This window comes from Gekko japonicus, unplaced genomic scaffold, assembly GCF_001447785.1.
Source record: "Gekko japonicus isolate JY-2015 unplaced genomic scaffold, Gekko_japonicus_V1.1 scaffold243, whole genome shotgun sequence".
Classification (NCBI taxonomy): Eukaryota; Metazoa; Chordata; class Lepidosauria; order Squamata; family Gekkonidae; genus Gekko; species Gekko japonicus.
The window spans coordinates 1054794-1080634 of record NW_015168053.1 but is presented as its reverse complement, the minus strand read 5'-3'; the positions used below and the strand labels follow the sequence as shown (position 1 = coordinate 1080634).

General features: G+C 47.3%; 1 protein-coding gene across 1 annotated transcript in view; it reads left to right on the top strand.

Annotated features, from left to right (window-relative positions):
• The window catches only part of CACNG6 (calcium channel, voltage-dependent, gamma subunit 6), a 45164-nt gene extending 20237 nt beyond the window's left edge, over positions 1-24927 (top strand). The window contains exons 2-4 of the mRNA XM_015414408.1: positions 15880-15954; positions 22863-23000; positions 24478-24927. Of these exons, the coding sequence (XP_015269894.1) occupies positions 15880-15954; positions 22863-23000; positions 24478-24716 (452 nt within the window). The 3' untranslated portion in view covers positions 24717-24927. The remainder of the gene's footprint in view (positions 1-15879; positions 15955-22862; positions 23001-24477) is intronic.
• The last annotated feature ends 914 nt before the right edge of the window (positions 24928-25841 follow it).

Genomic DNA, 25841 nt, shown 5'->3' with positions numbered 1-25841 from the left:
TAATAATAATAATAATAATAAAAATAATAGGTCAAGCAATCCTTTGCCCCCAGTTCCATGTCCTGACCCTGTTACTTCTGCACTGAGTAAAACATAAGGCATGCAACACAAAAGTAATGATATGCAAGGTCCCCTCCCATCAATTTGAAATGGGTTTGCTTATGAGTTTTCCTGGAAAATGCTCAGGAAAAGCTGCTTTTCCAGAGTATTCTCCCAAGAATGTAATGTTACCACAATGCACTTGCATGCGCATAATGGTATTGTCCCCTTGGAATTGCAGCTTGCCCCCCCCCCCCCCCCCCCCCCCCCCGGCGACGGGCGGTTTAGAAATTCAGCCTCCACAAACAAACAAACTCGGGAGCAAGAGAAGGCTTTAGATCAGAACTGGGGCGACAGTATTCACCACAAATATGTTTGCAAAAACAATCAAGAGAATGTATGGAAGTACAGAAGGCCCCATCACTCCTTGGCAAATAGAAGGGGAGGTCGTGGAAGTAGTGACAGACTTCACGTTCCTGGGATCCCAGATCACCGCAGACTGTGACAGCAGCCATGAAATTAAAAGACGCCTGCTCCTTGGGAGGAAAGCGATGGCGAACCTAAACAGCATGATAAAAAGTAGAGACATCACCCTGCCAACAAAAGTCCGCATGGTCAAAGCAATGGAATTCCCAGTAGTCATGTATGGCTGTGAGAGTTGGACTATAAGGAAGGCCGAGCCTTCTTTTGAACTATGGTGCTGGAGAAGACTCTGGAGAGTCCCTTGGACTGCAAGAAGATCAAATCAGTCAATCCTAAAAGAAATCGACCCTAACTGTTCCCTGGAAGGCCAGATAATGAAACTGAAGCTCAAATACTTTGGCCACCAAATGAGAAGGGAGCACTCACTGGAGAAGACCCTGATGCTGGGAAAGATTGAAGGTCAAAGAAGACGGAGACGGCAAAGGATGAGATGGTTAGACAGTGTCATAGATGCAACAAACATGAAGTTGAGCCAACTTCAGAGGACGGCGGAAGACCGGAAGGCCTGGCGTGATCTGGTCCATGGGGTAGCGAAGAGTCGGACTCGACTGTGCGACTGAACAACAACAAGAGAAGAGATTGACCAGAGAGGCAGGTCTAGTCACACAGATCCCAGCAATCCACAAATATCAAGAGTTAACAGCAATGAATTGGGCATGTGCTGACAAAGAATCTGGTTTTCTTGTTCACATAATTTCACAGTGAGAGCTTTGTTGGACAGTAAGGGGTTAATATTAAAAGAACTTCTCTACATGCATCTACAAAGCAGCTGGCTTGGGGTGTCCCATCTGCTGAATGCCGTGGCATGCTCAGAATCTCATTCAGCATTCCAAGCCAGAGAAGAACTGAGACGGCATCTCTCTATTCTGAACAAATTCATAGCACTGAATTACTAGTCCCAAAAAAGCCCCTTATTAGCTCATTTACCCACAAACGCCAATATTTGTGGCACACAAGAACCCATTCTCATCTGTCCTTTCAGCTTCTTAGGAGGCAATCCTCATTCATCCCAGTGAGAAATTCCACAGGAGTAACAATCTTAATCTCTTGCCCGCAAAAACAACAAAGAGTCTAATGACTCCCAGATGACACATATATTGTGGCTTGATGTAATGGGATCTGCCCCATAAAGCCTACAACAGGAAGAAGAGACCACTGGATTCTCTGTTGGTTTTACTCACCACAGTAAGCAATTATTACAGTCCTATGATGAACTAAGGCTGGTGTCATGATCCACAGCAAGACAATGAAGTACACGCTTCTAGGAAGGTTTTACTTTTATTGAAAAGCTATAGATGCGAACGAAGAACACGCTTCTAGGAAGGTTTTACTTTCATTGAAAACCTATAGATGCAGTAACATGAATACTGTTAGGAATGGCGGGTTACCTATGCGCATAATAGGATATAGGGCATTCGTATGCACCCCCCCACACGTAGTGCCCAATTAGAAGGGCTCCCGCGCGCGGGCATTTGCCAGATTTCTAATGGCTGCAGAAGCAGGAACGTAAGAAGCTTCCCACGAAACCTAGACACATCAACACCTCTAGTGGCCTTGAGAGATATGCGTTACAGCAAAGAAGCAATTAAGCGCATGGGAAGGAATGCACAGCAATTAGAAACATACAGCACCCTCATGGCAGCATAGTTGACAGCTAGTTTACACATGCATGTTCATCATTAGATAAAACTGTGTTGCCCAGGGATGGCTAGCCCATGTAAATGGCTACTATAAGTCTAACAGAACTAGCCATGATGACTAAAGGGAACCACCTTATCCAGAAACAGTAAGCCTCTCGGGTCTCCCACACGGGTTATCTGCCCTGAGTTCAATGCTTTTGGGGAGGGGGATTTTTTTTCCCAGCTTCTGCACAGCATCATAGAACATTCATGCACCTCTGGGGGGGGGGCAGTTTTTCTCTGATCTTTCTCAAATCTGCTTCCTTCAAAAGTTTTGGGAAAGACTGCAGTGAAGCCTGGACAGCTGCTGCGCAGGTGGAGACATTCAGGTTTTCTGGCCCATGTGGGAGCCATTTCCCATGATCCTGTCCCTATGGCAGCTATTTTCTCCCCACCCCCACCCCAATCAGTATCAGACCTCAGAAGTGAAGCAGGGTCAGCCTTGGTTAGTACTTGGATGGGAGACCGCCAAGGAAGTCCAGGGTCATGACACAGAGGCAGGCAATGGCAAGCCACCTCTGAACGTCTCTTGCCTTGAAAGCCCCATGAGGGTCACCATAAGTCAGCTGTGACCCGACGGCACTCTCCACCACCTATTTTTAGTGTCTTTTAAAAATTGCAAAAAGTCCTGGTGTCTCAGGGGAGGGGGTAGCCACTGCTTAGGGACTGGGGTAGGGAAACTGCAGTTGTTTAAATAAATAGTTGGCCATGGGAACATTTGTCTATATTTTCATATATATAATTTAGGCTTACAATAGTAATACTATTCGGGACACATATTCCTGACAATGACACAAGGTGATACTCTATGACAGGGGTGTCAAACATGTGACTTGGGGGCTGGATCAGGCCCCCGAAGGGCTTCTCTTAGGCGCGCAGTGAAACTGGCTGTCTTCTTCCAGTTCTGCTGCTCCTCCATCATCGTAGGTTTGCAGCTTACAGATACACATCTGAACAGCATACTCAAGATTGCAACAGCACAAACATTTTGATGCAATAATTCAGAGCAAGTTATCAGACACTGTTAAATAAACAAAATATTGCAAGAGTGCTAATCTTTTAAGCACGTTTTTAAGTTAAAAAGAAACCTCTTTGTGTTTGTATCCTTTATAAAGCTTATATCTCTGCTACCTGGCATTACACATGGCCCAAAGCAACAAGGTCTCACTTATGTCAGATCCAGGCCTCAAAACAAATGAGTTCGACACCCCTGCTCTATGAAGCCTCAATAATACTCTCAGGCCTTGCGTCAATTGATTGTAACCATATGTAAGTAAAATATCTAATATAATTACATAATTTAAGTTTGCTATTGGAAATAATTTGAAAACTTAAAACAATTTTCAGAACTCCTTTTTCAGTCCCATGTTGATTAACTTTTTTTTAGCATTTATTTATTGAATTTTACAACAAACACAAGACATAAACATTGATCTCACATACTACAAACATATAACATAGAATTGGATTCCGTAAATCAGAACAACCTTTACTGCGACCCGTAACCCTCCTACAATCAACTTTTCCTGCCTATCCATAAATCTAAACATTCTTCTCTAACCAGTTATAGAATTTCCTCCACGTTTTATTGTAAACGTCATCTTCCTTCCCGTGGAGCTTCATTGTCAAATTATCCAATTCTGCAACTTCAGTTATTTTAACTACAAATTCCTTTTTAGACGGTAAAACTTCCTGTTTCCAGTACTTTGGAAACAACATCCTGGCTGCCGTTAACAAAGGGGTAATCAAATATATATCTGCCTTCTCTAAATTATCAGGCAATATATTTAACAAAAATACCTCCGGATCTAGTGGAATGTACACCTTCGATACACTTTCCAAAATTTATGCGTTATCTTACAGGACCTTTTCTGTTTTGCACTTCCAGCACTTTTCGGAACAATTAGGATAACACCTGGCTAACACCTCATATGCCATCGGTGAAACATTTTAAACAGATTCTCTTTCATAGAGATTGCTTTCATATTTCTACCCAATTGCCACATTTTGTCCCACTTCGACCAATCAATTATGTGGCCAACATTTCTAGCCCAAGATAACATAGCAGATTTTACTTCTTCATCTTGCATTTTTTTGTCCAGTAAAAAGCTGTACAATTTCCGGATAAGTCTCTCACCCTTCCCCATTAATATTTTATCTAGTTCTGTATCTTCCTGTTTAATACCTATCTGTTTATCCTTTGTCCATCTAGATATCAGTTGATTTCTCTCCCACCATGTCAGCATTATTCCCTTTGCCTCTAGTGTTTCTTGGGTTTTAATGTTGCCATTTACGTCTAAAATATCTTTATAAGTAATACATGTTGATTAACTTATTGTCTTATTATTGCATCATTGAGTCTATACGTACAAATATTACTTGACCACTGAAGAAGGCCACTTTGGCCGAAACACGTCTGGTCTCAATAGGTCCCACTTGTATATGTTGTACACTTTTATTCTGTATTAAGGCTACAATTGAGCCCATAACTGTTTTTAACTGATTTATAATAAATACATGCATATTTGATAATATTCAAGTTATAATAGTTTTTAGTCATTTCCCCTTTACGTCGTATGTAGCTAACCTGTCAGGTACTTGATTCATTTGTTTGGGTTAAGCCCCCCCCCCCTTTTGGTGTAGTGGTTAGGAGCGTGGACTCTAATCAGGGAGAACCGGGTTTGATCCTCCACTCCTCCGCATGCAGCTGCTGGTGTGACCTTGGGTCAGTTACAAGTTCTCTCAGAGCTGTTCTCTCAGGAGAACTTCTCAAAAGAGCTCTCTCAGCCTGAAATACCTCACAGGGTGTCTGTTATGAGGAGGGGAAGGAAAGGAGATTGTAAACCGCTCTGAGACTCCTTCAGGTAATGAAGAGGAGGGTATAAATCCAATCTCCTCCTCCTCCTCCTCCTCTTCTTTCGAGAAAGAAGAACATGCCTGTGAGCTGCAACTGATTCATGACAACACCATCCACAGCCTGTTGGAAGTGAGAGACAAGCAGAGGTGCTATTGCTTTCCTCTGTGTAACAACCTCTGTCTTCCTCAGTCGTGTCCCATCCAAGTACTAACCAGGGTTGACCCTCCCAAGCTTCCAAATTCTAACTAGCTTGGGCTAAGCTGGGCTATTTGGGCTGCTGATGAGGAGTAAAGTGGGTTATAAATAAATTTCAATAACTGTGCCTGGATTGCTTTGACAACTACTGCAGAATAAGCATTGCATGCTAAGAAGATGAGCCACCTGAGCTGCGAGAACTTGCATAGAATCTTAAAATCAATCGTTGCAATGAAGTCAGCTTGTGTATTGGGCTGTGGGTCATTCAACAAACAATAACGAAGCACAGGGGAAAGTATGTGATACGTTTGCATGTGCGAGCTATCGTAGCGGCAATTTTCACGAGAGTCATGGAAACCCTTTAAAATCGGCCCCCCTCAAATCTTTAACAATACCACTAATGCTCCAGCGGATTCAAAAGACCCAGCTGTTCGTAAGTGAGAATTCTGCTCCTCAAAAGCCTGCTCAATCCTTCTCTAGAAAGTAAGGACAAGAAAGCCTCACCTCTGGAAAGCCTACTGCTCCATTATGGCAACAAATGCAAGTTGTAGCAGCCATGCTGCGGCACAAACATAAAGGAATTTGGTGGCACTATGAGAGATTTACTGAAGCATGAGTTTACAGGGGCCAGAACCCAGGTCGTCCAATGCAAGATGTGCAGCTACGGAAACACTGGTGTATGGAGGACTGTTAGAGTCCTATAAGTAGGACACTATCTGCTCACAGGTGACACAGGAAGTGCCCAAGGGTGAGTGTAAATCTCCTTTCAATTTCAAATCCAGACACCTGCTCACCCAAAATATCCTCAGGACCACCTCTTCCCTTAAGTTCCACCATGACAACTTCCCTCATCCAAGCAGGGCCTTCTGCAGGTGCCAACCTGCCAATGGGCAAAGTCAACATTCTCTGTTGTGGAATGCCCGGCCTGAGGAGGTCAAGAAGGCTCCCGCTCTCCTGGCTTTCCACAAACAATGCAAAACTGAATTATTCAGGAGGGCCTTTCTGCGCAGGCAATAGGATAGTGCTGCACAAAATGATCCACAAAGTGACTTGGATAAATTATTAGGGACTGTAGTCTATACCACTGGGTTCAGCTTGCTATAAGTAGGATCCTGCTACGTAATTTGGCATCATTAACGTGTCATGTTAAAACTTGTGCTTTGCTTCAGATTTCTGGTTGGTCCTGCAACCCTAATCCTATTGCACTGTTTACTGAATGTCCCATCCTGTTGATTGCATGGACTCACTCTGGGTAACCTGCCCTGAGTTCTAGTGAGAAAGGTGGACTACAAATAACATAAATAAATACAAATAAATCTGCGTTTCGGACTGCCAGGCACATTGTACGCGCCGCGTTTACCCCTTCATTGCTGCAAAAATAAGTCAACAACTTGGTCTGCATGCACGAATGACCCACCCCAGATCTAAATTCTATTCCTACAGGCGCCCCCCCCCCCCCGTTACTACAGGCATTCTTTTCTCTCCCTGTTGTCCCAAACACAGGACTTGAGAAAGGCGTCAGTCAGATCACACACTCAGCTGTGAATCCTTAAGTGCTGAGTGAAATCCAGTGATGTGTGTCAGCCTACAGGCATTCACATATGCGCACGACTGAGACAGGCCAAAAGACACTTAGGGTTTCGTTAAGTAGGTACTAACCTCCCTGCCCTGTCCTTCAGCAGCAGCAACAGACATCAGCCAACGGCCTATTTTGTTCGGCCGCCTCGTCAAATCTTTTTACTTCTGTCGTGGGTTGGCCGGTTGAACAGCTTGACTATCTACACAAGGAGCAGGGTTGCCAACTCTGGGCTGCAAAATCCCTGGAGATATGGGGGCAGAACCTGGGGAGGGTGGAGTTTGGGGAGGGAGCTCGGGGATGTGACGCCACACCTAGACTGCTCTCCAAAGCTGCCATTTGGTTCATGGGAGCTAATCTCTATAGTCTAGAAATCAGTTGTAATTCCACCCGGAAGTTGGAAACCCTATTAAGACTCCTAAATAACTAGGGTTCCCAACTCTGGGTTTGGAAATTCCTGGAGATTTGGAGTGGTTTGAGGAGGGAAGAGATCTCAGCTGGGTATACTGCAGAATGGGCCAGACTACCTTCCACAGCGCAGAACGAGACCGACAGGAAGCTGGAAATCAATGCTAAATATCCATTTATGCACTGTATACATATGCAGTAGTTGCTAAATATACTGTAATAATGTTGTAAATGGATATTTAGCATTTATTTCCAGCTTCCTGTCGGTCTTGCTCTGTGTATTTAAGCTGCTACCCTCTGTGTATATCTCCTGCCAACCTAGCAGTTCGAAAGCAAGAAATTGCAAGTAGATAAATAGGTGCCACTTCGGTGGAAAGGAAACAGCATTCTGTGCGCCTTGGTGTTTAGTCATGCCGGCCACATGACCACGGAAACATCTTCGGACAGCGCTGGCTCTTCGGCTTTGAAACGGAGATGAGCACCGCAACCCTAGAGTCGGACTCGACTGGCTTTCGAGCAAGGGAGCCTTTACCTTACCTCTGTGTATATACCTTCCACAGCAGCCATTTCCTCCAGGGAACTGATCTCTGTGTTCTGAATTGCCAAGAATGTGTGAACAAGGACTTTGGGTCTGGATTGTACTAGTCGCTGACAGGTCAAAGGAATTGATAATGTGAGCTCATAGGAATAACACATGCCTTAATTCCATGGAGTTGTGTGAGAGGCAGCCAGGACTCCTCAGGTATATGGAAAGCGGTTCTGGAAATTAAGCCTGCAGGCCACCAGGACTTTTCAATTTTCTCTGTAGGAAAGAAATGGGACTGGGTGTGACCTAATGGGAGGGCCAGGAGCCAGGGCCCTTAAATCCCACCGTCTCCCACGGCTGTGTCCAGGATCGACCGGTTTCTTCTTTAGCCTGACAGGGCTGGTGACTGAGCTGTAACTTAATCGGCGGCTCGGGCTTGTGGGCAGCCGCCTGGACAACAGCCCAGAAAACAGGGATTGGAGCCAATTACTTGGCTAATACTCCTGGCTTATCTCCCTGTAACTGGAGCCACCACTGCTCCCTTTTGCTGAGCTAGGCCTGACTTCGAGTAACTAACCGACCACTCCTTTTGCAGCAGGCCTCCCAGGAAGGTGTGCCTGGAAACTGGCAACCCCTCAACAGTTTCCTGCCACAAAATGTGTGAAGCAGCCCCAGCTGGTGGGAGAGAAGAGGGAGATCTTGGGTAAGACAGTGTCTTTCAGCGTAGCCTCCTTTACTGGGCACTGTGAGGCTAAAATGGTGATTCTGGGAGGATAGGGTGGGAGTAGAGCATAAGCAGAAATCGGGAGCTGAGAGAGGGTTAAGGGGATCTAACGCCTTCCTCCTCCATCTATGTGTTTAAACTCCACTTCTCTCTCTCCAGGGTCAGTTTGTATATTCAGCGGAAAAGCTGTATAGCATTCCTGGACAGTACCACTTCAGGCAACAAGTGGGAGGCTGAATGTTTGAATTACTTTCCCATGGGGGGGAAGAACCGAAAACTAACACACAGCCTGGAGTGGTACAGTCCATTAAAATTGTCACTTCTCTCTTGAATGTATAAATGGGCCTTTCCCAAGCCATACATCAAGACAAATAGGCTTCTTTTATCACCTATAGACATGTAACTGACATACCGTTGTCAAACTTCAGGTGGTTATACAAAAATAAACGGAACAATCTGTCACACTGTGCAAATCACACTGGAGACTACTGTCTTCTTATACAGTTCTACTTACAACCAAAATAAATACACATAACAAATAGTTTTGCCACCATGTGTATTTGTGTGTATTTATTTTGGTTGTAAGTAGAACTGTATAAGAAGACAGTAGTCTCCAGTGTGATTTGTACAGTGTGACAGATTATTCTGTTTATTAGTTTGTATAACTGCATTCGCTGTATTTCCATTTTTGTGAGTTTGTAAACTCCAGGTTTACAGCTGCGGTGGCTCAAGTGGTTAAGACGCTGAACTGCAGGCTGTGGAAGGTCGGTAGTTCAGCAGTTCGAGACCCGAGTGTGCCGCATGACGGAGTGAGCTCCCGTCTCTAGTTCCAGCTCCTGCCAACCTAGCAGTTCGAAAGCAAGAAATTGCAAGTAGATAAATAGGTACCACTTCGGTGGGAAGGTAACAGCGTTCCGTGCGCCTTGGTGTTTAGTCATGCCAGCCACATGACCACGGAAACGTCTTCGGACAGCGCTGGCTCTTCGGCTTTGAAACAAAGATGAGCACCGCAACCCTAGAGTTGGATTCGACTGGCTTTCGAGCAAGGGAACCTTTAAACTCCAGGTAGGGGCCGGAGATCTGCTATTGTGACTAATCTCCAGGTGAGAGAGATCAGTTCACCGGGAGAAAATTGCCTCTTTGGAAGTTGGACTCTATAGTATTATGCCTCAAACACCACCCTCCTCAGGCTCCACCTCCAAAATCTCCAGGTATTTCCCAACCCAGAGCTGGCAACCTGCCCTATCAAATCATAGTCTTCAGTTATTCATGTAATCACATTTGATAATTCACCCAACAACCCCTGTCCCCCCCAAACAGAATGGGGTTACAAACATTATCCAGCAGAGAACAACTTCCTCAATTTCTCCTTCCTGCTACAATCCAAAATTTCCCCTGAAACACTGCTCCTAGGAGATAGGGGACCTCAAGGAAGGGCGTGAAGGGACCACCAGTGAAAATCACCTTCCATAAGGATCCAGTCCATAGACTAAGACAGACACAATGCATGGGCTGATTCGGTGTGATATAATGACTATAGTGGTGGACACTGAGTAGGAATATCTGGATTCAAATCCTACCCTTGTCAGTAAATCTTGGGCGTGTCGCTCTAACTCACAGGGTTGTTGTGAGGGATCGCCTCACACGTGTATACCATTCTGTGTTTCTTGGAGGAAATGAGGGATATAAAGGTGAGCCCAGAAGGCAGAAGTCTGATATGAAACAATTGGCGATGGGTCCCATCTTGCAGGCTGGGAGTCAAATGCAGGCCATCTCTCTGAACAGGTCGAGGAGAGGATGCTACAGGAAAGGCGGTATATTTTCAGTGTGGGATAACTCACGATTTAATAACTGGAACTGACTTTAGAGATTGCATTAATTTGAAATGGGGGGGGGACTGTCAACACAATTCTCCTTTGTCTAATATACTGTAGCAAAGGGGGAGAGTTGGATGTATTTTTCCTTATTCGGTCTTATGTTCTACATTACCACTTATAGGATGCCATGCAAGCCTAGAGACTAGGCTCATCCCTGCTCTTCTCTCACTGACTGGCAGTTGTGGTTTAGTGGGTTCACGCACAGTCCTGGCCTTCACTGCTCACTCAGTTATAAAACTGGCAGCCCGTCATGCAACCAGTATAATATGTTTTAGGGGCAGGAAAGAGGGACAGGGTCTGGCATACTGCAATGTTGCACATTTGAGTATTTGGGCTGGTTCTGTATTGATTATAGCTGTTGCTCTGTGGAATTTGATTAACTGTTTTAAAGTTTTGTGCTAGAGACCACTTGGAAAGTTTGTATTAAAGTTTGTTCCTTAACAAGTGTGTTACAGCCCACTCACTGCTCCCAGGTCTGTCTTTGGGTCCATGCCAGGTACTATCATGTGCTCAGAGTAGGGACACCAACCTCCAGGTAGGGCCTGGAGTTCTACTAGAATTATAGTTGAGTAGGATTGACAGGCCACAGTTAGCAACCCCCTGGAGGAAATGTAGGGTGGGTTCTGATCAGTGTTCCCTCTAAGCTGAGTTAGTGTGAGCTAGCTCACAGTTTTTTGGCCTCCAGCTCACACATTTTTGTCTTAGCTCAGGAAGGGATGGCTCCAGAGCAAACTAATTCATGCAGCAGCCAAATCGCTGGCTCACAGTTTTAATGCCGGTAGCCCACAAAGTAGAATTTCTGCTCACAAGACTCCACTGCTTAGAGGGGACATTGGTCCTGATGCATCAGCATGCTTACTTCATTTCCAGTAAAAACAGGAAACGGCATGGCAGAGGCTCTAGCCTTTTGCAAAAAGCTCTAGAGCGTCATACTGTAAAGATTCCAGTTTTTGCAAGACACTAGATTGCCCAACATGTCACTTCCAGATTTTAACAGAAGTGATGCAACCGTGCCAGTGCAATGCCATCGTGCGTTTCTCCCACACAAACAACACACGTTTCCTCAGGCTCCAGCAGGCAACAAAGAGGGAGGCCAGGCATCCCTACAAACTGATCTCCAGACTACAGAAATCAGTCCCCCTGGAGAAATTGGCAGTGTGGAGTCTGATACTCTGCCCTCCCTAGGCTCCAACCCAAATCTCCAGGAATTTCTCAATCTGGAGGTGTTATCCCTAGGGGAAACGGCACTGGAGGCAGGCGTAATCCCCCTCACCCTGCACACTGCAGTCCTAATCTGAATGGCCCCCCATGCGCATGAGGATTTACATTTCAATGAGAAACTTCAAGGACATGTGCACTTAACAGGACCCGAGGTGGACACAGATGGACCCGAACAGTGCAAGACTCAAGGAGACGGCATATCTGCATCCAGCCTCTACCTGCTTACAGTATAGGGATGCTAGTTGCCGTTTTGCACATACTAATAACCAGGGCTTTTTTTGTAGAAAAAGCCCAGCAGGAACTCATTAGCATAATAGGCCACACCCAACAGCAGGAACTCATTAGCCCATTAGGCCGCACCCCCATTTAACCAGAAGTGTGGTCATCCAGCCACATCCACCTTTCGCTTCTTATTCTGTTTACCTTGTTTGTTGTCAAAACCCAGGGCTTTTTTTGGAGCAGGAACTCCTTTGCATGTTAGGCCACACACCCCTAATGTAGCCAGTCCTAATGAGTTTCTGCTGTTGGGTGTAGCCTATTATGCTAATCAGTTCCTGGTGGGTTTGGCCAACTTGGGAGCCAGCCGGAACTCCGTTCCTGTGCGTTCCTGCCCAAAAATAACCCTGCTAATAACTCAGCAAACATTTAGAACCTGAACTTAAAGTTTTGATGTCAGAACATTCTTTTTTTCTGTATTTTTCGTATTTGTGTGTGTGTGTGCACCTGGAAGTCATGGCGACCTCTGGTGACTTACCCCTAGTGTGGGGCTGGAGGATATTCAGAGAGGTGGCTGAATAAATCCTGCCCCCACCTCCCGACTGCTGATATTCCAAGGAGGTCTCCCATCCAAGTACTTGCCAGAATCTACCTTGCTTAGCTTCCGAGATCTGACAAGACCGGGCTTGACTGGGCCGTCCAGGTCAGTCAGGGCCAAGTCAGAACATTCTCGATGTGTGTTTGCCTTTGAAATTATATTTGGAATGAGCCTTTCCTCATCAGTGCTTGTGTACGTTGCAGAACAAAAAGCTGTAAATAATACGCCTATGTGCACTTGACCCCTGAATTTGCATTTTTGTGTCTGGAATCATGTAACTGATATATTCTAGGTGAGGCCCAAGAAGCCCAGTCAATTTTGCCTGTAAACCGAGAATACCCTCTAAAAACACACCACAGACTCTTCTACTATGCAGAGGGATTCCTTGACAGAAAAATTAAAATTGACATAGAAACAGTTTCTGGAGAACAGTAAGTTTAAAATCTACTGCAATAGAAGCCAGGTCTCCTGCTCCTTTAATATTGCATAAAATGTGTGTGTGGGGGGGGTTTCTTTGTAGGTACACCTTTTCTCACCTTTCAGCACTGTGACATGACAAGCTGCCCTGGCCACAAATCTCTCTTCTACACAATTGTTAAAGACACAAGGATCCTGCCTCTCTGACATTTGGCCATCCTAGAACACTGTGTACGCAGAGAACTGCAGTATCCTCAGAATGGCTTCTGATGCTTTTTGTCAGACCCCAAACCTCTCCTGTCTTCCACCTCCTCCCATATATATTCTTCTTTTGAGCAAAAACCTCATGGGTCAGAACTGCAAGGCTGAAGCACTGCTCAAGAAGGACACCCTTGAGAGGAGTGATCCTACAGTCTGTAACAACCGCATCTTTTACCACCAAAATCTTTCACGCAAATGCCTTGCATTGCACACACATAAGTGCGTACAGAGAGAGAGAGAGTGCGCACACTTGCTCCCCACACCCTGGGGCTAACTGGAAGTTGTCCAGCTGTACAGAGCACAGTAATTGCTAATGTTTCTCTCTCCGGGGACACAATTAAATACGCTCCACTGGGCAATATAAGGCCTTAGAAAGGAGAAGCCCTGAGGCCTGAGATGCAAAGAATCTTTTTTGGCCCCAACTTTGCTTCATTTGCCAAGTTCTGCAAATGCCTCCCCTTCCTCCAATTAAAAAAAAAAGTTTGTGTTAACTCAAACTGGTGCAGACAGGGACATGAGCTAAAAGCAGGACCTTTCAGCCCCATCTCCTGGTTTTCTCCAAACCTTATCCAGTATTAAGTTCAAATTTCAAATACATTGGCAAATACTGCAGGCATGTGGGAAGTCTAGGCGTCTCTGCCTGCTCACACGTTGCTGGGTGTTAACTATTGAATCACGTCTCACCGGCCCAACTTGCCTTTCCCCCAAAACACTCAAGCTTCTAGTCCTTGGGACCACTTCACATGTTGCAAAATTTGCAGGTACATTATGAATATAATGTATGTTGCCCCTAATGGGCCTGAGGGGAGCCAATCACGGCTGCTTGCAGGATGCATAGGTGCTAAAAAACCCCCAAAAAACCAGACACACCCCACCCAAATCTGCATTTCATTCCATAGCTCTTGTAGTTCATCATTAAAACAAGTAATATGATAAAAATAATCTGTAATACTCGAAGAGGTCTTAAATAGAGAAACCAAAAATGCTCTGAAAAGACATAGGTGGTCTCTACGAAGGATAAGGTAACAAGGAGGGAGGACAAGTTAGGCAGGGTTGCCATCCTCCATGTGGGTCCTGGAGATCTCCCACTACTATAATTGATCTCCAGTCGACAGAGATTAGTTCCCCTGGAGAAAATGGCTGCTTTGGAGGGTGGACTCTGTAGCATTACACTCTGCCTTTCCTCTCCCCAAGCCCTGCCCTCCCCAGGCTCCAACCCCCAAATCTCCAGGTGTTTCCCAACCCAGAGCTGGCAACCCTAAGGTTAGATATATTTACTCAGGCTAATTGCTCACCTCTGGGCTGGGAAATTCCTGGAGATGTGGGGGGTGGAACCTGGGGAAGTGGGGTTGGGGAGGGGAAAGTCCATTGATTCCACCCTCCAAAGCAGCCATTTTCTCCAGGAGAACTGATCTCTGCAGTCTAGAGATCAACTGTAATTCTGGGAGATCTCCAGGCTCCACCTGGAGGCTAGTAACCCTATGGCTATAGCCCTCGTGGCTCAAATGTCTCTTAAAGTGTATTGGTTAGATTCACAGAGTCAATCAGTTGTCATTCCCACTGCTTTTCGGCCATTTGGCTAAGATCAAGTGTCGTATCTGTGTGTAGCTGTCATTCCCATGATAAATAAACAGAGCCTCCTGGATAGTGTTACCAGTTCTGGGAGGACCAGAGACACTAGGATGTATTTTACAGCACTTTCCAGCAGTGATACTTTATGGCAACTTCACAGCGGCACTGGGATTCATCAGAGACGCCTGGCTTTTTTCTTACAAGCCAGATTGCTCTCAAGAACAGACAAAGCTTAGAAAGAAGTGTTTTTGTTATTTCTGCACGCATTCTAAATTTCATCCTAGCTCTCTGCATCAATGGACTATTTTTAATGGCTGGATGGCAGCCCCAGGAGGTGGGATTAACTCTTCTCCTCACACACACCGCTCTCCTGACCTCACATGGCCCTCCAAAGCTGCTGTTTGCTCTCCTGGGGGAAACATGATGCAGACTGAGAGTCTGGTTCCCTGACAGGGAAAACAGCAACTCCAGTGGGCCGCTAAAGTCAAGAAAATTCAATGGGGGGGGGGAGAATTTAGCCCTCACCCCTATGCCGGAGCCCTGAAGTAAATGTATGGGTATTTGTATAACCTGCCTAATTTTGACCATTGTCCCTCTTTTATCAGCTATTTCTTCAAACACCGCAGCCAAACCCAATGCTCCCTCTAAGCTGTGGAGTCTTGAGAGCAAAAATTCTACTTTGTGAGCTCCTGGCACTAAAGTTGTGAGCGAGCAATTTGGCCATCCTTCCTGAGCTGAGACAAAAATCTGTGAGCCGGAGGCTAAAAAACTGTGAGCTAAAGGTAAAAAGGTAAAGGTTCCCTTGCTCGAAAGCCAGTCGAATCTGACTCTAGGGTTGCGGTGCTCATCTCCGTTTCAAAGCCGAAGAGCCAGCGCTGTCCGAAGACGTTTCCGTGGTCATGTGGCTGGCATGACTAAACACCAAGGCGCACGGAATGCTGTTACCTTCCCACCGAAGTGGTCCCTATTTATCTACTTGCAATTTCTTGCTTTCAAACTGCTAGGTTGGCAGGAGCTGGAACTAGAGACGGGAGCTCACCCCGTCTTGCGGCACCCAGATCTTGAACTGCTGAACTACCGACCTTCCACAGCCTGCAGTTCAGTGTCTTAACCACTTGAGCCACCGCAGCTCACACTAATTCAGCTTGGAGGGAACACTGGCCCCACCTACCCCTCCCTCTCAGCCTCTGCCCCTGTTTGTTCTCATTTGCTTTTATTTCTTCATTTCAGAAGCCAACTGTTCTTATTTCAAGTTCTTCACCACTGGGGAGAATGCCCACATCTTCCAGAGGACAACTAAAAAAGGTGAAACCAGCATTATTTCTCAGTCATCAAGAACAAGTCCCTGGGTTGGTCCTCCAGCCTCCATGTCAAGTGGGGTCATCAGGGTACAGTTTAAAAAACCAAGGAGATGCATGTGGCTGAAGGGAGGTGCGAAATTCTTTCCCTCCACCTGCCGTTTCCCCACTGCCTGTCGTCGTTCCTCCCCTCCAAACGTTTTGCTCTTCTCACAGCCAGGCTGATTTCTAATACTGGAAGGAACCCACCTGGAGACATGGGCTGCAATATTTGAAATGCATTGTTTTTAAGTGTATTAGGGAGCAATCCTAAGCAGGTCTACTCAGAAATATCTCCTATTTATTCAATGGGACTTACTTCCATGAAAGGGTTTTTTGGATTACAGCCTATTAGACTGTGAGGGTAAGAACAGCAAGGTAGGCTAAAGCACCATGACTGACAGACAGACAGACACATCCCTGTGTACTCCTTTGGCTTTTAAAATCACACTCCCTACTCCCACTTTACATATGAACAGGAAAGGCCCACATTTAAAGAAGCCGGGCTACGTGTGGGGCACTAGAAAATGCCCGGGGGGTTGGGGGGGAGTGGCCCTCAAAGCATTTTTAATCACTATAAAATTGTGGCGGCTTCCATGTGGCAGACACAAGAATGCCGAAGCATCTAGTTTGGACAGGTGTCACAAAATGTTGTGTGAATTTTGAAGTACCATTCCCCATGGGCAAAATCAGGGGTCATTTCCTGCCGGAGTGCCCCGGAGCAGCGCTCCGGCAGTAAGGAGCCCTGGCCCCGCCCACGGAGAGACTCAGGGAGGGAGGATTTAAATGCCTGACTTCCTTGCCCGATCTTCTCCAGGTGCCCCGCAGCTGCGGGGCACCTGGAGAAGATTGAGGAGGGAACCCAGGTATGTCTGCCTCCATGCCCTTCCCCTCTGCAGCCAGCCCGCCGTGGTGGGTTAGCTGCAGAGGGGAAGGGGAGGCGGGCAGACATGCCCGCCTTTCCTCCTGGGCCTCTCCACTTTTGGGGAGAGACTCAGGGAAGGGGGGGGATTTAAACTCATTTGCATATGCCTTAACTAATTTTAAACATGCCTGCCCTTTGTCAGGGGGTGTGGCATATGCAAATGAGTTATGCAAATGAGCTCCTGCACCTCTTTTTCTAGGAAATGACCCCTGGGCAAAATGTTACTCATCCATAACAATACACCTTTAAGAACAACAAAGTTTTATTTGTGTGTATGCACACTTCTTCAGAATGGAGAAAACCATGTTTAAAGGGGTGCAGCAACCTATTTGTAAGCTTTTCAAAATCTTTAAATGGTGATGAAGGTAGATGTCCTCTACAGGAGGATAGGGGAGAAATCCAGGAATTATCTAAATGTCCCTTATTTCTCAATGGGCAATTCAGCTCCCTCCTCCCCCATGTTTTAAATGTCCTTATTTTCCAGGGATCTGTCACTGCCCCCATATTGTCTTTGGGGAAATGCCTTATTTACATTTGTGTTAGGTTGAGTTCCTTTAGGAGACTACCATTTCGCTAGGGTCTCTGGAACTTAATTCTGTCCCCGAATTCAGGGGGGAAAAATAGAGTTTTGTCTGTTGAGAGCAGAGGTCATTTCGGGGGGGATCGCGGGGGATCGCAGTTCCCCCGGGTGAGGTACCCTGCCTGCCTGGGGCCAGGGAGGACCTTCGCGGGGCTTCCTTGCACTCCCGCCGGCCTTGCAGGTCCACCGCCGGGCCCCTCATGGGGCTCGGCAGTGGAGCTGCAAGGCCGGGGGCAGCGGCCGGGACCGTTGGGGGCATGGTGTGTGGCCTTGTGACACACGTCCGATGATGTCAGGGGGTGTGGCCTTATGACACACATCCGGTGATGTCAGGGGGTGTGGCATATGCTAATGAGTTATGCTAATGAGTTCCCCTAGCTCTTTTTCTACGAAACGACCCCTGGTTGAGAGGCAGAAACACAATTTGTTGTCAGGGTCTCATACGCCCCACCCACCTTCTCCCTCCCTTATGCACAGAACATGATTGAAGACTTCCTGGTTTGGGAAGCTTTGAATTGCACTTCATTTCACAGTGACGTGTCCAAATGCAGGTTCCTAGACAGACTGCAGTTTGTCTCCTCTCCATAAACTGGGATTCTAAATTGGGATTAAATTGAGGTTTCAGAATTCCAGTTTGTGGAGAGGAAATAAACTGCGGTCCATCCAGGCATCTGCATTTGGACATCACCGTGAAATGGAATTCGATTCAAGCGTTTCAAGCTAGGAATTCTTCAACTGTGCTCCATATCCAAGAAGGAGAGGGAGGTGGTGCGCAAGCATGAACACATGCTGTGTTTGCGCCCGTCACAGGCAAACCTCTGTTTGTCACGACGTCTGAGTGGGTGAATATATAGATGCCGTGACTCTAGCAGACACACATATAAACCCACATGCACGGTAGACTCAGCATCACTCGGTGCACTGCCCTGCCGCCTGACACACTTCAGTCGCTGAGGTGTCTCTTTTGCATTGTCACTGATGAACTGAAGGAGAGTGATGTTTTGTCTGCTATTTCTTTAACTGAAAGAACAAACACAGCCTTGGCTTTTAAATCAGGTGAGAACAGCCTATTGCAGAGTGAGTAAATAACAGCCTGCATGAAAACAGAACAAAACCCTGTACCTATGTGTCATTGTGGAGGTGCCCTCAGGCAGTGACCTTTGATACGGGGTGTGTTGCAAGCATGTCCCTATTTCCATCCACGAAATGCTGGAAAGTATGATCCCCATCACGCCTGCCAAGCCTCCCTAGCTGGCCTGCCATTCTTTCCACCTTTCCATTCTTATCACCATTAAGCCTCACGCCTTTCTCTGCTCCACGCAGCAGCTGCCAGCACCTTCTCTGTGATGCCGCCCCCCCCCCCCCCCAATGTACGTTGCTGTGCAGTTCTTTAAAGTCTGAGCGGCCCCTGCTCTACTAGTTGAGACTGCTTGTAATCTTTGTTTTTGGAGGAGAGGTGGGGGAAAGGGGAGGGGCTACACCCGGCTTCCTTAGGAAAACATTACCATTTGAGCCTGGCTCCTTTGAAATTCCATTTCTTAAAGGCTGTATGCCCATGGTCAGCAACCAGATTTCCTGGAGGGCTATTTTAAGAATACAGTTATGCATGGAGGGGCCAGACGTTGACTCCTAGCCCCCAACACAGCCTCTTGCCATGCCCAGTTCATACAGCTGCGGCCCAGGGGTCATTTCATAGAAAAAGAGCTAGGGGAACTCATTAGCATAACTCATTAGCATATGCCACACCCCCTGACATCAGGGGCCCGGCGGTGGACCTGCAAGGCCAGCGGGAGTGCGAGGAAGCCCTGCCAAGGCGCTCCCTGGCCCCAGGGAGGCAGGGGTGGGGAGAGGCGGGGAGAAAGCAACTTACCCTCCCTCTTCTCCTGCCTCCTCCTGGCTGAATGAGGGCTGGAAGTGGGGCGGCCGGAAGCAGGGGGCGGGGCTTCTGCCACTTTATTTATTTATTTATTTATTTATTTATTTATTCTTCAAATTTGTATCCCACCCTCCCCGGAGGCTCAGGGCGGCTAAACAGGGGCACAAGTGCCTAATAAAAACAATAAGAACAGTATAAAAATACAATACAATATACAACATAATACAATTAATAAAATATCGGTGCTCCACTGCTCACTCCAATTCCTAAAATCAAGATGGTGTTCTACAGATGTTATAATAATACAACACAGTTGCCATTGGCAACAAGGGGGCTAGATTGGACCCTTCAAGGGATCAGATTTGGCTAAGAAGACCCCCTCACACTATACACTCATCCTCTCCAAAGTTGGACTTATTTTATTTACAAAATTTATATCCCACCTTTCTTCCTATACAAGGGCTGCCAAGGCGGCTAACAGTTTAAAACATACATGATAAAATTACATTAAAGGTAAGGGTAAAGGTTCCCTTGCTCGAAAGCCAGTCGAGTCCGACTCTAGGGTTGCGGTGCTCATCTCTGTTTCAAAGCCAAAGAGCCAGCGCTGTCCGAAGACGTTTCCGTGGTCATGTGGCCGGCATGACTAAACACCAAGGCGCACGGAATGCTGTTACCTTCCCACCGAAGTGGTACCTATTTATCTACTTGCAATTTCTTGCTTTCGAACTGGTAGGTTGGCAGGAGCTGGAACTAGAGACGGGAGCTCGCCCCGTCTTGCGGCACCCGGGTCTCGAACTGCTGAACTACTGACCTTCCACAGCCTGCAGTTCAGCGTCTTAACCACTTGAGCCACTGCAGCTCCTTTTAAATTTTTTTCTTTAATTACATTACAACACTATTAAAATCAACCTCCCTCCCAAACGTATATCATTACAACAACTTTAAAAAGAGCTAAAAACAAAGGCACCAATACACACAAACAGTTGAAATACATACAGAACATAAACACATTGGTTAGGAAGGAGGGATCACTCAGGGGATGCCAAACGAAACAAAGAAGTCTTCCCCTGCTGGTGGAAGACGGCAACAGAAGGGAACGGATGAATCGCCCTGGGGAGAGAGTTTCAGAGCTTTGGGGCCATGACCGAGAAGGCCTTCTCCCAGACTGCCACCCGCCTAATCTCACGAGGTTGGAGGCACCCAAAGTAGGGTTCATAGGAGATTAGGCTGTCCTTCAGGTATGTTGATTCCAAACTGTATAGGGCTTTGAAGGTCAAGATCAGCACCTTGAATTGTGCCCAGAAGCAAAATGGAAGCCAATATAGGTAGGCCAAGACTGGAATGATATCGTCCCATTCCAGTCAAGCTCCTGGCTGCAGCGTTCTGTATCAATTGAAGTTCCCAGTTTTCAAGGTCAGCCCCACACAAAGAGCACTGCAATAGTCTAATCTGTATGTAACCAGGGTATGCACCACAGTGGACAGGTCTTTTCTGTCCAGAGAAGGCAAGAGTTGACTAATTTTATATATAAGGACTGAGGGGATCTAGTTTTTGAACCATCTGGAAAAGGCTTCAGTATCGAGCCTCTCCAAGTCGTGTTTCATAAGCCCTGTAAACAGCCATTCCCTCAGAAGCGTGATCTGGCCACACTGATCCATGCTGTTAGACTACTGTAAAGTGCTTTACCTGGGTCTGCCTTTGAAAAGGGTCCAGAATCTTCAGCTTGTGCAAAGGGCCACAGACAGACTATTGTCAAGTGGCGGGATACAGGGATTATATCAGTCCAGTGCTAAAAGATCTGCACTATGGCCCCGGTCACACGGAGCATTAGGCACGCTAGAGAGACGGAAGATAGGCGGATTTTCCGGGCGCGATCTCACCGCCACATCTGGGAAGCGTAGAGCTCCCGTGGCGCACCAGAGGCTTCCCGCCGAAGATGCGGGGTAAAAAACTAGTACCTCGGAGGTACTAGTTTCCGGAAACCGCGGGGCAAGGGCGGGCGTCTGATCACGTTTCTGGTGGTAGTTCCGGCGCCTGCCCATGTCCCCTCGCAAAAAGTCCCCCCCCCAAGTCTCCACAGATGCGTACAAGCACCAAACGGAGCATGCACACATTTCAGTTTTAAAAAACAAACACAACCTCGTTTGCCGCGCCGTGCCGCTTCTTTGCCGCGTTGTGTGATCGGCACCTCCCCCCTAACCACGGGAGCTCGATGGGACCTCAACCCGACGCTTTGGGGCAAACATCCACGCCTCCCCCCCTCATTTTCCTGCCCGTGTGGCCGAGGCCATTATTTATTTATTTATTATTTCAATTTATATACTGCCCCTCGCCCATAAAGTGGGGCTCAGAGTAGCTCAAAACAATACAAAACAAATGTAATAAATATAGTCAGGGGTCATTTTGTAGAAAAAGAGGTGCAGGAGCTCATTAGCATAACTTATTTGCCTATGTCACACTCCCTGACATCACCAGAAGTGTGTCAGAAGGCAACACCCACCGCTCAGGCTCCACTGGACTGTTCTGGATTGCTAGCTATTGGGGGGGGCCGGGAACATGCAGATCTGTCCTGGCAGAGGAGGGAGAGCTTGTACCTGAATAAAACTTGGCCTTAAAGGTGCCACTGGACTGTTTTGGACCGGGGGGCAGGGGCGAGCTCTGCAACTTACCTGGCTGCTTCTTGCTCTGACTGAGGGCTGCTGGGAGCAGGGGGTGGGGCTTGTTGCATGTGCCCACCCACTGGGCTCTTTACTGCCGGAGCTCCGCTCCTGTGCGCTCCTGCAGGAAATGACCCCTGAATATAGTAAAAACTGTATTAAAATACAAAGTATAAAAAACAAACAACTCACAACAACTGATAACAGTGGATCCAACATTAAGGCCCTGAAACATGCTTAGCCAGCAAAGGCCTGAGGGAAATATTTATTACTCCCTGCCCATTTGTTTCCGGACACAATTCAAAGTGCTGGTTCTTCCCTTTAAAGCCCTAAATGGCTTGGGGGCAGGATACCTGAAGGACTGCCTCCTTCCACACTGTCTGGCCGGTCAGTTAAGAGCTGCCTTACCAGGCCTGCTCTCTGTGGCCCTGTCTTCAGAGGTGAGGTGGGTGGCAACCAGAGAAAGGGCTTTTTCAGTAGTGGCCCCTCACAGAAGGGCCTTCCCTTTCAGGCTCGCCAGGCGCCTACACTGTTTTCTTTTAGGTACCAGGCCAAAACGTTTCTATCCACCTAGGCTTTGAATTCAGGGGTTGATCTTTTAACACTAATTTAGCCTGGAAACTGTTACTTTAAGTTGTCAGGGGGTCTGTTTTTATAGACTATGTTTTTATGTTGGGCTGGGTTCTCAATAGTGGGTTTTTTTTAATTAGTATCTTTTTAATTTTTTTTTTAATTTTCTAAGCCACCTCAGGCAGGTTCCTGAAGAGGCGGCCCAAAAGTTTCCCTAAATAAACAAACTGCTGTTTCTCTCCCCCTCCAACCCGGCAATGCTGGGCAGAGCTCAACATCACGGCCGCCGTTGTGTCCCTTCTCAGCATCACACTCATGGCCGTGGGATCGCTTTGCATCACTATGGCTCTGAGCAAAGGGATCGAATTCCTCCTGAAACCAGCATCCATTTTCTTCATCATATCAGGTAAGAGAAGACTCCCGAACAGCCCTCCCTTCTCTGGGTTCAGGGAAAGCTATGCTTCCCCCCCACCCTCCCATGAACTGCCATGGGTTTCTATATACAGTGCTTTAGACAGGCTTTTTTTAACCTTGTCTCTTCAGATGCTTGACGTGTGCTCATTTAAGTGTTTAATCGGCACCTTTTCTTTTAAGCTGCTGTCGTGCGGCACTGTGCCCAGTGTCAGACTAGGATCATGGAGAGCCATGTTCAAAGTTCCCCACCCTGCCATTAGGGTTGCCAAGTTCCAGGTGGGATCTGGAGAGATCTGCCTGAATGACATCGGATCTCCAGTCTACGGAGATCAGTTCCCCTGGAGAAAATGGCAGCTTTGGAGAACGGACTGTATGGCATGATGCCCTGCTGAGGTCCCTCCCCTCCCCAAACCCCGCCCTCCCAAAGCTCCACCCCCAAAAAAGGAATTTCCCAACCCAGAGTTGGCAACCCTATCTGCCATGGGAGCTGGCTGGCTGCCCTTAATCCAGTCACTCTCTCTCTCTCTCGGCTCAGCCTAGTTCCGAAGGCTGCTGTGGTGACCATAAACTGGATGAGGGGATACTTGTGTTGTAAGCCACCTCAGGTCCTCAGTAGGGTTGCCAGCCTCCAGGTGGCAGCTGGAGATCTCCTGGGATTACACCTGATCTCCAGGTGTCGCAGATCAGTCCACCTGGAGAAAATGGTCACTTTGGAAGGTGGACTCTACGGTATTGTACCCCATTGAAGTCCCTCCCCTCCCCAAACTCCGCCCTCCTCAGGCTCCTCCCCCAAAGTCTCCAGGCATTTCCCAACCCAGAGCTGGCATGGGGAAGAAAAGTAGGGTATAAGAATCCAAATAAATAAAAGGGAGAGGTGGAAGTTGCTAGATGATGAGTGCTAGCTGTTGTGGCAGTCAGCTCACAGGGCTGTAGGAAGGAGGTGGGGCAGCCGTCTTCTCCAGGAAACAGGAAGAAGCAGTTACTTTGGGCCTGAGTCCTTTCAGACGCTTGTCTGCTGTCCAAGCAGAGGTGAATGTAACGCCACAGCATAGGGTTGCCAAGTCGGGTGTTGCGCTGCACCAGCTGGCATCTGGAGAACGTGCGCACACGCTGCACACACATCACCCGGAAATGACGTGACGCCGGACACGCTGGGGGCGGGGCCACGACCATCCGAGGGGAAAACATAGTTTTCCCTTGGATGACCGTGGCCCTGCCCCCAGCGTGCCTGTCGTGGTCGTGGCACTTCCAGGTGACGCGCACATAGGGGTGGGGCTCCCCCCGGGGCCCGATCCGCCGGCGGCGGGGAACGGGCCTCTGGGGCGGGGGTTTCCCCGCCCCCCGGGGGGACTTGGCAAGCCTACCACAGCAAGTTCGCCACACTAGATACATTTGTCTTCAGCTCACAAGTAGGAGTCAAGGCCGCTGTGTATAATGCTCAACCCTACCTTCTCTCTCTTTTTTCCCAGGTATCATGGTGCTGGTATGTCTGGAGATTTTCCGGCACTCGGTTCGGTGGCTTATCACCTCTGATGAGACCGTCCCCCTGGAGTATGAATATTCCTGGTCTGTGGCTTGTGCAGTGGCCGCTGGATCCATCCTGATCTTTGGCGGAGGCTGTTTTATTCTTCTGTCCATCCCAAGCTTGCCCAAAAAGCCCTGGGAGTACTGCATCAAAGGCAGAAGCAGCAGCACCACCACTTCCTAAAACCCATTTGGGATGAGAGGGAACACTCCCCCAAGTCTCTTGTTATCACTGTGCAAAATACACACATATATATATTTGTATTTCCACCCACCTCTAGCGGATGGGAAGAATCGACCTTAACCCCCCCACACACACACACACTGCACATCTGCCCTGTTTCTCCATCTGGACTGAATCCCCCTCCCCATTTTGTGACTTGTAAATAGAACCACTAGTGCTTGTTTTGTTTGGGATTGGGGGTGGGGGGAGGGGTGGGGGGGGGGAGGGACTGAAAGGAAAGGGCTCTCTGTGAATGTGGGGACAGCTGTGTTAATGAAGTGGGCAATTAAGTTAGGAGGGAGGATAAAGGGCTGTATTTAAAAACCTGGTTTTTATAAATGGCTATTTTTAGCTCAGTGGAGGGGCTGTGCCTTGGAGTCTGTTAAAATGGTTTTGTCGGGCAGCCCCTTGACTATGTGAAATTCTGCACCAAGCAGAAAATTGAGTTCCTTGAGCGTATGCATGTGCATAACACACAAATGTGCAAACCCGGACGCAAAAGTTCAAGCGTCCCATCCCTGCTGGGCCCCGTGACTCTTACAGGGGTGTAACGAATCCATGTGGCTTATCAGCCTGAAAACTGCAGGGCGCTGCAGCAGGGTACCCCGGAGCACAGAGTAATTTCAGAACCAGTTGTTCCAGGAACTTGGGAAAGATAAGCTGGTTCCACTGCAGTTTACAGACCTATTTCCGTTAGGGACAAAACTCTAGTTTTTGCTTACAAAAATTGACATTAAAATTCTCCTTATCTGAACTTTTTTTTTTAAGAAAAGCAGTATTCCTAATTATTGATGCTGTTGCAAGTGACATTTTAAAGAACTAATTACTAGGAAATTATTAAATTCTGAGGGTTTGCTGCAGCTACCTGCTTACTCGGGGGAGGCCTGGGAAAAGGCAGAGGATGCAGAACAATGGGCAGGAAAGAAAGGGGAAGATGTGATACAGCAACAAAAAAAAGGTAAACCATGCCCTGAATTCCAGATGCTCGTGCATGATTTCCTGATAAATAAGATTTAAGGTGTGTTTGGCATGGTATGCAGGGGGTAGGTGATATAGGTTGGATCCTACCAACTCTTCTGCGAGAGA